Raw genomic sequence first — 18,051 nt, forward strand, 5'->3', positions numbered from 1 at the left:
ATTTTTGTCTTGACAAATGTCATGGACAGGAGCAGGTGATTATTTCAAACTGCCTTGGAAAAGTGTGCTATTCTCAAGCTTTCTATTGAATAGCTGCTCATGTCACTGCTTTGTTACATGCAGAAGCCTTTGAATAAACAATAATACAGAGATTATTAAAATTACAGCAGGATCTGAAAGCTTGATAAAGGGCCATGCTAAGTGCTCTGGGCAGAATGAAAAATATGATGCATCTTGAGTGTTAGAAAATTTATCAGAAGGACGGGCTGTAAACTCTCCATCCCACTTCTAGATGCTCAGTTAAGACTATAATTACATAACATATTTGCCAACATTTTATTGAATAGTGACTAAAAATTAAACCTATTTCTTAATTTATGCCAATAACACATGTATGTATATATTCCATAGCACTTGAAAGTGAACAAAACAAATTTGAAAGTTTTAATATTCAAAATGTAATAGGTACACTAACATTGGTTATTTGTCATATTTCACTTAGAACTGGCTGGGGGAATGCTATAGATTTTGCATATGTATGAGTTATTATCCCTTCCAACACTATCATTATTGTGACCCACATTTCCATGGCTTATTGTATAATTAGAGGGCATAAAATACAATAAATTCTTCATATAAGCAATAGCTGAATGAATGAAGGAACAAATATGCCCTCTGTTATACTTATTCTGATAGATAATGGCATCTAAGTGCTGACGGATCAGGGCCTTGGCGAGTCAGAAATTTCAATGAGTAAAAGAAACATCACAGACACAACATGAACAGTGACTCACACTCCTAAAGACAGTGAACACCACCTGAAAGCAAAAGTTTACTTTACTTAAATAGTTAACAAAAATTTATTGCAAGGTATTTTTTCACAGAATTTACAGTTTCCAGGAACATGGTACAAAACATAGTGCCCTCAGCTTTGTCTAAACATTAAATAGATGCAAATACACAAAGATTAGAAAAGAACCAAGGAGCATACTTTACAACATAAATTACATTACTATAAATATAGTTTATGTACATTATACATACTCTTAAGACATCATTTTAATATACAGCATATATTGTGTTGATTTTCAAACTATTTAGTGCTTTAACAATATTATATATCCGTAACATAAGAATTTATTTGCATCGTTAAACTTACAGCGAGTGATTTGAAATCACTGAGGCCATACTTAGGCCAGTTTATTTCCATCGACTGAATGGCCAGGTATTGGTTGGCGGAACACCTACTCAGAGAGCTAGAGTTTCCACACGAGCATTTGCTTTCAGCGTGATGGTGAAGACTAGAAGAGCGGCTGCAGAGGGATGACAGTCGGATGTGGAGAAAGCAGAGAAGGAAAGAGTGCATGGGGTAGGGGTGGAAAAGTCAGGTGACCAGGATGGAGAACTGAGGCCGGAAGGATCGGCATCTGAGGAGGAGCTACAAAGGTGGGCTGGCTCCCAGGGCAAAGCCTGGGTCCGACTGGTCCCACTGAGATCTGAGGTATAGATGTTCTGGAGAGAGCTGGGACTTGGGAGAGAAACTGTTGGTGTGGCTGAAGCACTTTAAAGGTTCCTGTAGCGGCCGCTGCGGCGGCAGCTGCAGCAGCCGCTGCATGCTGCTGCAAAACAGTGTGGTGGATGGTGGTTACAGAGGTAGAACACAAAGGCGGCTGCAGAGGCAGAGGCGGCAGAGGTGTGGCTGGGGTTGGGAGGGGAGCTGGGGAAAAGCTGAGTTTGACCTTGTTGGCCAGCACGTTGGGCTGTATAATGTGCTGGTAGACCTCACAAGGTAGGTTTTTGAATTTTTCGTGGTTTTCCAGTGGAATCAATAATGCTTGCTCTGGTAATGCTAACGGAGCCAGAATTTGCTCGGTTGTAATGAATGTATGACCGCTGACATGTGCTTCCTTGAATGGTAACGGTGGTTGTGTGTTAAGGAGTCCTGAATTGTAACACAGCCACTCTCTGGGGGCCTCGTTCATCTTACCTTGGGGAAGGGTCTCGGACAGTTCGTAGTGGCAAAGGTAGGATTTAGGCTGAGACTGCCTATAGTTCCTTTCAATATGAGTCACCTTGAAAGGAATTGGCTTTTCATTAATATTTGTAGTCTCACTTCTTTCTTGGTGTTCAAGAGGGGCGGTGTCGTTTGTTTCTTTTGTTGGGGGATGAACTACATGCACAGATGTGGCAGGATCGCTGGAAACCTCTGACCATTCTTCAGAATTGGTCTCCATCACTAAATGCTCAGCTGCACCACTGCTTTCAGACGGAAGGACGTTGCTAGGCTCTAAAGCCAATTTGTCTTCTTGGACTGTTTGTTCCGAGTTCCTCTCAGCCTTTGCAACTTCTTGTGGTTTTATTCCTTCCTTTTTGTTTTCACTTATGGACCCGCCCAGGTGATTTAAAGAAGGACTCCTTTCCATGGAATAATCTGCACTTTCATTAACATCCAAAGTTTCACCTCCCATGTGAAATCTGCTTCTTTTCCTTCTTCGTTTCTTTTTAGGCTTACAGGGAGCAAAGGAAGCACTTGCTGACCTCAAGAATTCTTCCGGTAAATAATGCTGTCTATTTAAACTTTCATCGGAAGAGTAAGAATGCGAATGTTGTCTGCGTTTTCTGTGGAATCGTTCTGATTCATTCATGAGAGAATTGTAACCTCTTTTAACAGGCTGATTCCGACTCACGCATTTTGTGTCGTTTTGAGGAAGTAAGAATCTTCCGTCCTGACTATAGCTTGACAGTCTGGCTTTCCAACAACAGTAAGCTCTGGAATATGTTAAGTTCTGCTTCCCAGAAGGTATCATTGTTGGATTTGATTGTCCATTGAAAAGCATTGTGTTCTTTTTGCAGTAGTTTTTAGAACTGATGGTATTGCTAGTACTGTAGTCAGTCTTCCAGATGTTACACATTTCTTCATTTTCACCTAAGTATTCAGATGCTGACTTAGGCCTTTTATCAGGTAAATGATGTGAGTCTAATAATTTCTCTGCAGCTGAACACTGTTTTTCTGAAATTGTTTCCAATACATTTTTCCTAGTTGTATCAGTGGCACTATCTTCCATTTCCATTTTGCAGTGAGTTTCTTCTTTGGTTTTCTCCCCGTGGTGATGATGCTGACAGAACTTCTTTTTTTTCTTTCTTCTACTTTTATGGAACCAACGTTCATGAGTCTCCTTCAACCTTATTTTGCTGTATTTCTCATCTACACAGTCTTGCTTTATGTGATTCTTAGTGAAGTTGTATTTTTCTGTTTTCCTCATTCTACAGGAAATATTTCTAGGGCTCTGACCCATACTGTCACTTTTTCCAGAGTCACATATATTGGAGAGAGTATTGATGGGCAAAACAGGAGCAATCTGGCTGAATTCATTTTCTGTGCCACCAGCGTCACAGTCTGTGAATCCTGCCACAGACAGGTCCTTGCAGTCTGAAGCTGGTTGCTTGCAAACGTCCTCTTCCTTCTGCTGAGAACAAGGACTGTTTATAGACAGCTTATTTTTATCAGGATTATTTTTTAATGTAGTGGACTTGAAGTCAAAACAGAGAGGATTACAGCTATAGGAAATGGATGGTTCTGTCCTTGTGTAAACCAGCATTTCTGCTGGCCATGGCAGAACTGTGGATCCATGTTTATTAAGCACAGGGACGAATGGCTCAGACTGTCTTTTATATAGATCCATTTTTTTAGGTAAGGTTATGTTATCCACTTCAGTATTTGTAGGGGCCAGCATCTCCATACCATTTTTATTTTCAGTTTCAATGGTGGATGCATCATTATTCTTAACATTTTCTTCTGCAGGAGTCTGCACAGATACACAATCATTAGACATATCAGCAATTGTAGATCTATTCTCTAACAACTCAGAACTATTACCGCTTATAGGTACCGCTTCACCGACAATAATATCTTCCAGTGAGATTTGATCTGCTAATGGGAGTGAAGTTTTGCAGTTGTCTACATCCGAACATAAAGGGAGTTGTACCTGGCAAAATGAAGGTAATAAAAGCACATCCTTTTCACCAGAGACGTCTTTCATCTCTTGAGTTTGAGCAGTTTCTTTGGCAGTGCTCGTTGCCTCTGCTGGGTGAGGTGAGTTAGCTTTCTCCTCAGAACTCAAGAGAGCATCTGTTGGTGAAGACTGCTGTAGATGACAGGCACTGGGAACAAACCTGCTTTTTCTGCTAAATTCTTTTCCCACTGAGGCATCATCACTGCTTTCTGAGAAGGCCGATGCGGAGGACTCCAGCTTTACCAATGCTTTCTTTGGAAATGCAAAAGAAAAGCCAATCTTGTGTCTGTGAATTCCCTGGGCTTGGTCCCCAAGTGGGTTGCTTTTTGATGTCCACTTTGTGTTTTCAGAATCTGCAACAACTCTGGTGACATCTTTAGTATGCTCTTCGCTATGAATCAGAGTACATTTAGAATCTTGCTGGTTATTAACTGAATCCACAACACTTTGGGAAATTTCATTACCATTTTCTCTCACAGTAACAGTTGTTGACTTGAACATGGGGCCACTTCCAGGAGCGCTACGAAAAGAAACCCAAGTGGATGTTAAATTCAACACTCCGGAGGAAAAATAATCACGCACTTATAGCTAAAAATGCCACTAAGTTTTTGGGATTTTTTTAAGTTTTCATCTTTGCAAGAAAATTTATTTTACTGTGGTGCAAATGGTTTGTATAATGGCACTGTATCATTTTGCTCTTGGTTATTTTTTGAGCTAATTTAAAGATAATTGCCTCAACATTTGTAAACATGCATAGGACCTACCTGTGCTCTCAAACCTGTGCTTCTTGGCTACTTTTGTTTTATTTTGTTTTGCTTTTTAATCTCCAGCCATCTTCAGTGACAGTTTGGAGTGTTTTAAAATTCTCTAAGGCAAAGCCACTTTTAACATAAATAGTTGGTATCGTTGATGACATGTGAAAAATATGAATGAAATTGAAAATTGAAATTCCATCATGACCTTACAAAGGCTGGCAATTTAGTTCAACCTTTCAGTTCACCCAATATTCACGCAACCAACATTCCCCGAGAGTCTACCTTACTCGGTCTAAGTGTTTTGCTGTCATAAAACGATGTCTAAGAGTTGGGATTAGCTGGGTGAGAAGGTCCTGTCTTTTAGAAATGCTAGGCTCAATATTTAATGTTATACTGAATGTGTAAATTATATCATAAAATACAGTAACTCAGGATAAAAGTACTTTCAGATCTCAATTATAATTATGTTGCATTACAGTATACTATAAAATTTCTGAATTAAAAAACTACACCATTCAGTACATAAATGTAGAAAATCCCTAAATCGTCTCTGTACCACAATAGAATTATCTTGTACAGAATTTTCCATTCTATCTTAAAATTCAGTACTGTATAAGTTATAAATGCCCAAGCATTTTTCTTTGAATATTTTCTTTATGTAATTACAAATACAATGTGCTGATCCCTTGCCTTATCTGCTACTAAGTAACAGCACCATTTTCTGTCTGCACATTTTTAGAGGCAGAGAATTGATGGGAAATTGTGTGTGTGTGTGTGTGTGTGTGTGTGTGTGTGTGTTAAGTGAAATAGGTACTCTGTACTAAGAATAGTGATTTAGGTAAGAAGTACATATTCTTTTTTGTACATACATTGTTAGCTCTATCTCTCTTAATATATCTTCAAATGCTACTTCTAGAACATTAAGGTCCATAGGTCCTAGGATTCTCTATAGCATTAACCTGTACTTGGACAATTTTCTATTTGTTTCCATAGGGTTAGTGTATCTGGTTAGTATAATTAAATAGCAGTTATATTAATTTGTATAACAGTTCCAAATAGCACTCCAAATTCATTTAAATTTCACTTTGATATTGTCAACTTTTGGCATCCCTAAAAAGATGTCAGTACATCCCATAACATTTTTTGATATGTTTTGATAGGTCAATGTATCCCATAACACTTTTCAGTATAAAATAGATTTGATATAAAATAATTTTGATACAGATAAGAATGAGAGGTTTTACTTAGAGAGGAAAAAGTACACTTTAAAAAGTGGTTTTATTTCAATATAATTGCCATGCTTGTGAGAAACAGGTCAACTTTTGAGAGTTATGAACCTCTGCAGAGACATAGTGGTGCATGCCACTATCCCAGCCCTTGGAGCCTGAGGCAATAGGAGTACAATAAAAATTCAAGGGCAGTCTAGACTCTCTCTCTCTCTCCCTCTCTCTCTCACACACACATACACACACACAGCTGTGAAATTCTAACGGTCTACTTTCATTCATCATTGAGCTAATTTTGAATTGCTTCAGATGTACACAACATCCTCCTGCTCTTTGTTTTAATTTTGAAAGGTATTTTTAAATAAAATTTTCATTTAAAATAAATTCCTCTTAAAACTTCTTCTGCAACAAAAGTTCTAAGGCAATAAAGGTTCTAAGATAAGACATTGCCTTGCTCTCTTCTTCAATTTTGAATTTCACTAAGACAGGGGATACCTTTCAGTGAAGATAGCTTAGGGGCAGCATAGTGAGAAATTTAGTTTTTGCAAACTAAAATTATAGTAATTTTAGCTTTTTACTGAAATGTGCATTAAACAGGTGTTTGCATAAAATTTAAATTCGAATTACTATTTACAGCCTACAGAAGGCCATGAAAACATGTGTGTTTTACTCTGGGTACAGAAATAAATAGATTGGTGCCCTTTATTTCCAACTCCCCCGGCCCTTTTTCGTCATATTCTAGGAAAAGTTAACATTTCATCGCTCACTCACCACACAGTTTCCTTCCTCAGCTCGGCCAGCTTGTGCAGGCGTTGGAGGGCCTTTTCCTGCTTTCTTTCATCCTTCCTGGACTTAGATGCTACGTTTCGAGCAAATTCCCTTTGTTTCAGTTCTTTGAGCCTCTATTAAAAAGATATGAAAATGATGAGTAGTTTTTGAGTCTTTGGCACTTTTAAAGTTCCATTGTTGTTGCTGGAATTTTCAAACACACAGTCTTTGTCCTCATCCAGGAAAAACAAAGCATGCATGAAAACTCTCTGCTAACAGAAGTAGTTTCTTCCACTTTGTCTTGTGAAAATGCCAAAGCACATTCTTACAAAATAGTGAAAGATATATCTAGGCCTGAGGTAAATTGATATTGAAAAATTTATCTCTTTTTATTGATTGTTGTCTGCTAGGTTTCTCTGCCTAATTCAGATAATGCCTTAAAGTCTTATAAACCACTAAGTTTCAAACTAGTTCAGGTGACCTGTGTATTCCAGTTATATTTGATAAAATCTCTCATACTTTGCTATATTCTATACAAGGAAGTTCTCTGCCCATTTTCACATTATTGTAAGAGAAATCGTCTTATATTACTCCATTATGCAAATGTTCTGTATGGGAATGATTTAAAATAATCCATTCTCTCAAATGTCAGGCACATTCCCCAAATAATTTATGACTGTGGGAGAAAATTTGTATTATTTTTTGTGAAATTATTGTTATTATGGATATTATTTTTCCAATGTATCAGAGGATCTTATTTTTGGGGTTGAAGGCCAGAAATAAAGCATACAGACTTAAGTGGAATTAACAAGCAATCAAGTGTGTTATCATTTAAAGGACATCAAACTTGTCCCATACCACAAATTTTTCACTGTGGTCTGTCATGGAAACAATATAAAGATAGTAAGAATTATTAAAGTAGTATTTTTTTCTCAGTAGTTTATATAGTTAGGTAATTGTGATATATAAGAAATACAAAGTAGCATTCTCTACTGAATTGTGTCTTTAATTTCATTTATATAGCATCATATATCTTAAGCTATATAATATATACATAGCATCAGATTCAAGTGATATCTAACAGTTTAATTAATGAGTTTTATCATTAATGAGAAGATATGTGCATATAGTTACATATTTCTGTTATTTATCTGTATGTAGTGATTACATCTAGAATAATTCTAATTATACAAAGATATTTTAAGAATGCTCTTTTGGACTGACATACTTTCATAGGAATTTTTCCAGCACAGAATTTAGATGAAAGATAGACCATTTCATAAATATCTAAACTTGACACATGTCACATAAACTTTGATATTATTACATTGCTATGAGCTTTCAAAGTAGCCACAATTTTAAGATATGAATTATATTGTTTGATCTTAAAAGCAGATCCAGAATTAAAGTATAATAGATCAAGAAATTTTTAACATCTCAATTTTAGTAATGAAGAGTCTTGTTCAATTGTATTTTCATTCAAAAGGCAATTATGGATGCTAGCAATAATCACTCCATTAAAAGGTTGGGAGTTTTAAAAATTAGTTTCATTGTCAGTGATTTTGTCTGTGAAGATGCTTGTGGACAAACGTGTGTGTATGAATTTGTATGTGTATGTGCATTTTACACAAACAGGGAGTGAACACATCTAGCAAAATATGTCATGAATTGGGTTATTCTTACAGGTCCACAGAAGGACAGGCAGGGATGTTCAACAAATACCAAGGAAGACTGGGAAGTGAGAGCTGAGTTGAGTCTTCAACAATGCATCGAATTAGCCCAAAGAAGAAAGCTTAGATATTGGGTGAAGGAGAGGATTTCAGAACACAAACCATTCTGCACAAATAGAAATAGGAACCCACGTATTCAAACAAACTTCATGTACAAAATATGAGCAGTGTAGTGCACATGCAGAATTGATGAGAATAATGAGTGATATGATCTAGCCGGACCACAAGTCTCCTCCTATCTATCAAATCTGTCTCCTATATTTCCCATACTGAGAACTGCTGCCTGCCTTTACAAGAACAAGATAACCAATCCAGAGAGGCAAATAGTTTGGGTGCTAGAAGAAGGTCGCTAAAGGAAAATGTGAAAGGAAATAGAGGTAAAGTGTCCTAAAATAAATATTTCACAGAATTAAGGCACCAAGGGAAATAAGGAAAAACATAAGCTGCAATATCAATGAAAGAGCTGATCAATGAAAGAAGACTTCATTACTGTATATTTATGTCTACATAGCTTTATTTTAACAGGCATAGATATTACTTGATAATGATAACTTTGGTATATGGGAAGCAACAAACAAGAAAGATAAGCTTTACTATTTAAAAAAAATACTTAGCATAAAAGTTAACTTATATATACAGATATAATAAATAAGTTACATATAGTAACATAAAGTGAAAAAATGGGCTTAAATTTTATTAAAAAGATCAAAGTGCAATGCTTTAAGTGAAAAGCAAAGTCTTCATTTTTGAAGCAGTTATATAAAGTGCCAGGACTTTTACTAATTCTTCTTTCAAATTAGACATTATGATTGAATTATTCTGTTTCCATTGATGGAGTAGCTGAATGTCAAGGAGTCAATTAGTTACCATATGCCTGTTGTACTCTCTGCAATATAACTGCCTGTTGCCCATGGCTGACAAAGATAACTGTGTTTGTCTAAAGCACATAATCTCAGTCTTGTTTTGAGTGTCCAGATGAAACAGTAAGCTACATCTCAGCATTCTTACAACTCTCAGTCATAAAAGGGCATATACTTTTCTTAGGCTTGGACTTCTTGATATCAAGGTTGACCAGTTCACCTAATGTTTTAGTGATCAGCTGCAGAGCACATTGATCTGAAGGAACTTTGGAGAGTGTTAAGCCTAGAATTCACAATTTTTAATATCACTTCCTGTAATTTTCTGTAGCATAAATTCAATATTGTCTCTAGGGAGTAGAGAGAATAAACTAACAAAAGTCAAGTGCATTTGTTTGAGAGCTTCAGATAATATAATGTAACTTAATTTCCACACAAATAAATACATAAGGTAATACCTATGAGTTTTTGGAAATATCAGGGATAAGGTTTCCTCAAAAATTTATTGAGGATTACTCCAAGAAAAAATCTTAGTGGAAAATGTCACGACAGAAATGTTAGTCAGCAAGGATTGGACAGTGGAATATGCAATTAGCAAATAACAAGGTGAAGAGAGCCAGCACTCCTTGGAGTGACAGCCTCATAGAAGCCCTATTCCATTTCCTCACTGACTTACTCTATAAAGGTCAGAGCAAGACAGGACAAATCAAGGTTAATTTTCGGACACATTCTCAGGAAACCCATGAAGTTGGAAGGGTCAGATGAACCCAGTCACAGATTAGCAGATGAAGCTGAGAGACTGACTAATCAGTAATCAACTGATTATAAATATGTAACTGTTATAATATATATAACAGTTATATATAATGTAAATAATATATATAATATATTATATATAACAGTTATATATATAATATATATAACAGGGAAGGAGAAAAAGAATACATTCTGAACAACAAAAGAAACTCTATTACTTTATGTCAGACTATTTATCAGTTTGTCCTTAACCTTGTAGGTCAGCTACACTGCTTTACTATTTAATATCAAATTTTTATAATCATCTTTATTTCCATGTAACTGTGCAATCACACCACTGGTTCCCACAAGTTGAAATCCTGCAATAAAATACTTCTATATGATCTTTTTGAAGCTTTATTGTTTCACAAACAGCACTCCAGAAATTTACATTATTTTTATGCTCCTTTCAATGTGTATAAGTGTATGTACCACACCATGTGCTTGATAGTGTCATTCTTAATTTTTAACTTGATAGTAACTACAAGTCTTCCATACATACATATGTACCCTCTTCATTTCTTTATTTAGAATTGACACTGCTCCTTAAAATGTTTTAAGTATATTCTATATACTACCTTGAGTTTAAAAATAGCATAGGATACAAGGCCTGCATTATTATTCATATTTGGAAATGATAAAACTGAAGCTAAGCCACTTTTAGACTTTTCCATCATTGCTGCAAGTGGTAAAACAATCAATAGAATCATGATTTCCTGGAACATGCCCTGTGATTTATGTCCTGTATTTATTCTGTTCCATGTCAGTCAAGTTGTCTAACTCTTCAGGGCTGGCTGACGTGGCTGTGATACATACACTCACTTATCTTTAACTGAGTGTTCAATTTTTGTTAGATGCTATTCCAATCACCATTGATATAATTGTATTAAAGAAGAAAAAAAGGTACTTTTCTTTTGATATTTTCATCATAATTGAGAGAGACAGACTTAAGAACCCATAAATGTGTTAGTTACATGACATAATAGTGAAAATCCATGTAGATTAAACAGATTGGGCTGCCGGGCATGTGGCTAAAAAAAAGACAACTATTTTAAATACAGTAGTTAGAGAAAACTTACTGATTTTCAAAGTTTTTGTGATAAATAATTCCAAATTCATTTTCTTAAAATAGCACACATTTATCAAGAATTTGTTTCTATGGGTCAGTATGTCAGTGTGTCCTTTGTTCAGTAAAGGTATTTTCTGGGGGTTTTTTCATCTAGAAGCTTCTCTAGGAACTAAAAGTATCATTTTTCATGCTCCCTAAAATTGTTGGCAGAATTCATGACCTTGTAGTCGTAGGACTGCGTCTGTGTGCTTTCTTCTGGCTTTCAGCCAGAGCCACTCAACGTCTAGAGGCTGCCAGAAGGTTCTTGCCCTGTGGACCTCTCACGAGCTTTCTTAAAACATGACTGCCTCCTCAGTGTCAGCAAGAGTTCCTTTCTCCAGGCTGCTCGTATGAAATCCTGTGTAACATAATGCATACAAAGCTACCGAGTCAACAGAGAGGCATCCACCACTGTTTCATATTTTATGATTTAGAGACAAGTCACAGGTTCCAATGACAGTGAATTATGTCGAGGCATAATTCTTTGGGAATGCACTTAGTTTGTTTTGACCATGGAAGTCACATTGAGTTCAAGACATTGAGCAAAGATTGCAGGAGGTACAGAGAAAGAAAAAGAAAAAAAAAATAAGAATATCTCAGGAAAAAACAACAACAACAAAACCTCCAGGCAGAGAGAATAGCCCACGTGAAAGTAATAGTGACGTGAGGGGCAGATTGGTTTTGATCACTGGTCCAAGCTGCACAATGCCTAGTTGATTAAGCTGATATGCTTGTGCTGCTAGTATATGAAAGATGGGGAAAGAGTTATCTAAACCACAACACTGGGCGGCTGACAGCTCACCGAGAATGAAGATCTGGGCATGTCACCATCTGAAAGTTGACAGCTGCAGCTTTAAATTCTTTACTGGGACATCCTTGAAGGACAGCGATGAAGGGAAATCCTTTCAAAAGGCAGTGTTTTCAAGCATTAAATCTGCCTGTTCATTTTCCTCAGAAGAATAAATAGCCAGATGGGAAATTAGGTATCCATTCGTGAGCTGAGGCAAGTGGGTTGAGTGGTTGGTTAGGGACATGGCAGGACGAGGGAGTGACGGAGAGGGCTGGGTGTGTGTGTAGACTTCTCAGGGCAAGACACCTGGAGATGTGTGTGCTCCCTGTGAGTGCCGATTCAAGTGTTACCTCAGCAGGATAAGATTTTAATCATAAATAAGATAAAGTGACCTCTTCTCTGGAGAGCAGTCAGAGTCTATTCCCAGCCACAGCTGTCAGCACCCCATGGGCTTATGGCTAAGTGGCCAAGGTAGCAGGGGTGGAGATTATGCATGGACTCAGTGACATGCACTTCCATTCTTCCCGATGGACACAGCTGCAGCCTCTGCAAGTTCACAGCCTCCCAGCGGCAGAGACCAACAGCACACTGACCCAAACCTACAGTCTATTTCCCTCACAGAACGCTTTACGCACAGTTATGGTATCCTCCTTAGCATTGCTCCAAAGAGCATAGTTCACAGCAACTAGAGTTCAGCAATGCACCGTGAGCATCAAATTCACCCATCTTGTTCTGTTTCCCCTCAGGCTGAAGGAGGTGGTTTGTTAAGCACCAAAAGAGTCTCTTGGAAGCCAAGTTATAGCCCCCGATCAGTGGTGACTCCATTCAGGGCTGAGGAAAGGTACTCTAAAAGGCTTCATGTTCTCTGAATCAGTATATGGTGCTATGACGCCAATAGCCAAGACCCAGCTTGGTTCTGGGGATCACCGAGTGAGTGAGCTTGACAGTGGCACCAGCCTCTATTACCTCTCATGATCTGCTTCTACAGACTTTTTGCTTTCTCTCCCACATACTTGTGTTTCACAGGCCTAGAAGTCTTAGTTCCAAAACTAGGAATCTATTCAGTCAGGACCAATATTTAGGAATGAAGGTTTGGGTGACCCCAGTGGGAAAAGAACTGTTACAAACTGATCAAGTACTTCAGACCTAGGTTATGTTTTATCTGGGATGTGGAACCCACAGGTACAGAGGGCCAACTCCATAGATATAGATATCTACATGTAGATAGAGATGCATTTATAAATATTCATGTTCTCTTTACTCTTTTCTCCTTCTGTTGTATATTTTGAATCAAATTATGAAATGGTATTTTATTGTTTCTAGTTTTACATGATTCTGTGTAAGTTACAAGGTATGAAGAAGAAGAATGTCACCGTATGACTTTGCTGTCCATTTTGGGAAAAGGGTTAGTGTGTTTTCAGATATGTGCAGCATGTTAACCTCATGTTAGCTAGAATGTTATGTTGTTTGGGGCTTATTTGTGGATTAAGTATTGTTTCAGGATATGTGTTTTGGTGCCAAGTTGCCAAGAGATTGACTTTCGATGATCTTGGTTGATCCTTCAATATGTGTGAACTTTGCCAAAGTATGCAGATAGTAAGTCAAACAGCAGTGTGGATTTTGCTATGGAAGTATTTCTAATGACATTAACATTTAAATCAGTAGATTACCTTCCAGAATACATGTGTACTTTGTTCAATCAACTGAAGGACGTCAGAAAATAGACTGAGATTTCCCGAAGAAGTAAAGAATTACACCTTCAGGCAGGAGATACAGTTCCTCTCTTCTCTGAGTTTCCAGTCTGGTGACCTGATCTACAGATTCTAAACTTGTCAGCCCTTCCAATTACCAACATTTTGTACCAAGTTCTTCATACATCATCTCTCCCTCACACATACACACACACACACACACACACACACACACACACACATGCATACAAACACATTACTGGTTTTATTTCTCTAGACAGCTCTTGGCTAATAAAGACTTTCTCCTGAAGATGAACACTCAGTTGTGATGTCTGAGGTTGCATATTACAATTTGATTTCTCATTATAAATTACATCTTTCCACTTTATTAATAGAATTCCATGGAAGAAGAAAACATTCTGAACTAAAATAATAAAAGTGCTGATTGTCCCTTAAAGTGGTTAGTTCAATACCATTCTTACTGCACAATTGAATTGTAAGCAAATATCTCTGCAGTGGAGATGAGAAAGCGACACAGACAGAGACAGACAGAGACACAGAGAGAAATTCTCATGAGAAAAAAATCCCTGTTGTGTTTGTAATTGGCTGTTGCTCCTCTGTCTATAATTGTTAATTGTGCATCTTTAATGGGCACTCTGAAATTGTGAGTCTTGAAGTTCAGCAGAGGCCAAGATATGAAAATAAAAATATTCCCAGTTCCTGATACCATCTCTGAGTTACAGGGTTAACCTTGGAGGGATTACCTATGTGGTTTGAAAATGTAATGCAAAGTTTGAGTTTTCTCCTATTTCTAATTTTCTTTTAAAAATTTAGTGTATGTACCTCATTGGCCTAAGTACATTTATCGTGTGCATACACAATATATGCCTTTGAAGGTAATTACTTTAAATGTGGACAATTTGTACAAATATAGACTGTATCTTAACCCATTTTTCCCAACTACATAACCTACCTCCCTTTTTCCTATCATCTTGATTTTATTTTTTCCTTTAAATTATTTACATTTTGAGTTTCTCATACTAAAGCAACCAGGAAAATTTAAATTCTGTGTGTGATTAATTTCACTTGGTATTTGATCTCAAAATCCATCCATTTTCTTGCAAAGGACTCAAATTTATCCTTCTTTGTGGCTTCATAGTAATCCAGATTGTATTTCCACATTTTATTTATCACATTTTCTTTATCCATTCATCTGCTGGTGGTCACAAGGGCCACTTACATGGTTTTATACTTGTGAGTTGTGCTGGTGAAACTTAAGTATGTATAAAATACCGTTACATGATGACTATACATCCTTTTAGAGGATAGCTAGAAGTGTGTAACACTGGGTTGTAACACTGCTGATTTTCACAATCATTGTACAAGTGTACATCCCATCAGCAAGGTGGAAGATTTCTTTCTTTTCCACTACAACTTTCCCAAGATCTGTTGTTTTTTTCAATACCTGATAATAGCCATTACTATTGGATTAAGGTAGAATGTTTAAATTAGAAAATCTTATCACACTGTAGGACATATTCCAAGAAAGGTGGGATAAGTGTGTTCTTTGTGAAAGGAAGAGTGTTCAGGGAGATTAATGACAATATATCTTTTACTATAATACATTTTTAAATTTAAGAATTTGCACATTGTATGATTATGCAACATCAATCAAATAGTTACTGCAAGTTCTGCCAAATGAAAAGATTACTGTGTTTCTACATCCATCCTTCTCACTTCTGGCACTGTGCAACTGCTGGTTCTTCCTTAAAGTCAAAGTGACTTCCTTAAAGTCATGAAAGTAAACATTTTCAGGCAACTCAGGACATCAAAGCTGTCAGGACAGGGCAACGAAAGACTTTCATGAAAGAGGACTGTCAAAAACTGTCACAAATAATGGGATACATGTGTTCATAGCAAGGTGAAATACTTTGAGGGACACTAATGCCAATGTATCCTTTCTGTCATAAAATTTTTCAAACTTGAACATTCACCCTATATTCTGATCATGCCTCATGATTTCATATTTCATAATTATTTAATATATTATCCCCTATTACTATTTCCATGGGTTTAAAACTTCATTTGAATACCAGAAAGTTGTTTCTATGAGGAACTACTTTCAATGGCTTTTAAACATCTAAGTATGCCTTTTAGCTCACAGAGAAGTAACACCCTCAGAGTTACAACTCCTTCACCATCCCTATTTCCTGAGTCAATTTAGCTTTCTTGAAAGACACTATGTGCATAGTCGTATTAGAATGTTAGCAAATATATTTCTTTAGAGGAGGTTAAAGTATTCTAGTGGATGCTATCACACCTTAAGGTGTAATTTCCTTGTAGTCATTATTTAATCAGTGGAATTATGCTGAGTGTTTCTGCGGCAGACTCTTTTTAAAAATTCTTTTCCCATTACTATCATGAATGTGTATCATTTGTACTTTTCTATTGGCAGCATTAAAAGTATCTAATCTCTTAATGGCATATCAGATCTGAACAATATCTTTCCCCAAGGCCTCTCGTTCTTTAGATTCCATTAACTCAAGGTTCTCTTTGTGGACAAAAACCTCTTTCAAATTCTAATATAAAAGTCTTTGCAATCAGTACGTGTTATGTCTAAAACAGATTTTCCAATCATTGAGTTCATTTTCTTAAGTGCTGGATCAGAAATGTCTCGTGCATTATAAGTGCTCATGAATGCTTGTCAAATTGAATTGGCACAGGATGGCAGTGATTCAGCACCTCATACAATAGGAGGCTTTGAAAATTTGCTAACAAAATCTGGATGAGATCTTTAGTAGTACGGAGAGAGCAATGGCAACTTGATTGCAAGAGATACCACTATTATTTAAGAAAACACAGGAGTAACTTGAATGGGCAGAAATTGATGAAAGGTTAAGAGTAATGGCTCAATTTTATAAGAGCATACTGTGCAGTTATTACCAATAATGTTAAGAATTCCAAAAGCTGTGTAATTTTTGGATTATAATATTGCTTTTTAAAATGCCATCCCAATATTTTTACAACATTATCAAACCTATTTTCATCTATAGAAGTAGGGCAAAAATACAAGATATTAATCCTGTTTCTGTTTGTAAAAAACTCAGAATTTAAGTTTAATTTTTACTGAATAATATATATAAGATGAATAGCAATCAGCAAGAGCACTCATCATATGTTTCCATGATCCTTCAGAAGACACTCATGAAAGAAGATTTCCAGAACTGCTTCAGAAAGTAGCTAGAATGAGGGGTTAGTGTGACTGAAAGGGTGGGTCGGTAATGGAGGGGGATTCCTGGCAATGTCTATTTTACTGTATTAAATTTTAAGAATTTAAACATCTATTTCCCATTTTGGTTTCACTGTGTATATTTGTTAAGAAAAAGAAGGTGAGATGTCAGGACAATTGTTAAAGAATATTCTATTGACTTTGGAAATAAAGATCAGTTTTTATCTCATCCCACGAAGCCATCAACAACCTCCCAGCCCTATGTTTCCAAAGTACATTTGTTAAAAGGGGGGAATTCACCTGCCTCTACGTGGTCTCACCCTCTTTTCACTTCCAGCATGGATGAGGTAACAAGAAAACTTTTGCTATGTGTTGCCCTCCGGAGTTTGGAATTCTCAGTTTATACAACTATTACTCAATGCATTCCTGTTCATCACAAATTACTTAGCCTTGGGTGTTCTTTTTTATAACAATATTAAGTAGAGAAAGTATCTGTGGGCCCAGTGGTGGCCACAATTATAAAATGGTCAGGAGAAGATGCACAGAAATGTGAAGTTAGGAATCCAGACCACTACAGCCACATTAGGAGTGAAGTCAAGAGTCTCTTCAAATGTTAGAAAATATTATCAAACGATATCAATGAAAATGGCAGGACAGGATTTCCAATGTCGTGTCACCACAGACACATGCACCGATGTACCACAAAACTGTCAAAATCAAGTGTACCAAATATCTGGAAAAAAAATCAAAACTTTCTCACCAGCCAAGTAATAACTACAAAGACAACTAACAGAGGAGGAGAGCTTTTGTGGTCCACTGTGCTCCAATCTCTACTTGGAAGAAGAAAAGTTGTGAGACAAGAATAGTATATCTCACAAGCCTACCATTTGGAATTAAAGGGGAAAGTAAGAGTTTTAAGATACATGGAAGTTGAGACAGCTGTTGCTGTAAGACTAGCCCTCCAAGAAATGCTAACAGGAGCCCTTTGGGCTGTAAGGAAAGAACACTAGAGAAGAACTAGACACCTAGTATATTGGAAAAGTTTAATGTAAGAGCCTAATCCACAAAGAAGTTTGAGTAAATCATACG

General features: G+C 36.7%; 1 protein-coding gene across 1 annotated transcript in view; it reads right to left on the bottom strand.

The window, feature by feature from the left end:
• Positions 1-867: 867 nt before the first annotated feature.
• Znf804a (zinc finger protein 804A) overlaps positions 868-18,051 on the bottom strand; it is a 265,802-nt gene continuing 248,618 nt past the window's right edge. The window contains exons 3-4 of the mRNA XM_005373340.1: positions 6,766-6,896; positions 868-4,533 (exon numbers count right to left, since the gene is read on the bottom strand). Of these exons, the coding sequence (XP_005373397.1) occupies positions 1,302-4,533; positions 6,766-6,896 (3,363 nt within the window). The 3' untranslated portion in view covers positions 868-1,301. The remainder of the gene's footprint in view (positions 4,534-6,765; positions 6,897-18,051) is intronic.

This window comes from Chinchilla lanigera, unplaced genomic scaffold (genome assembly GCF_000276665.1).
Source record: "Chinchilla lanigera isolate Chin_1 unplaced genomic scaffold, ChiLan1.0 scaffold00002, whole genome shotgun sequence".
Lineage (NCBI taxonomy): Eukaryota > Metazoa > Chordata > Mammalia > Rodentia > Chinchillidae > Chinchilla > Chinchilla lanigera.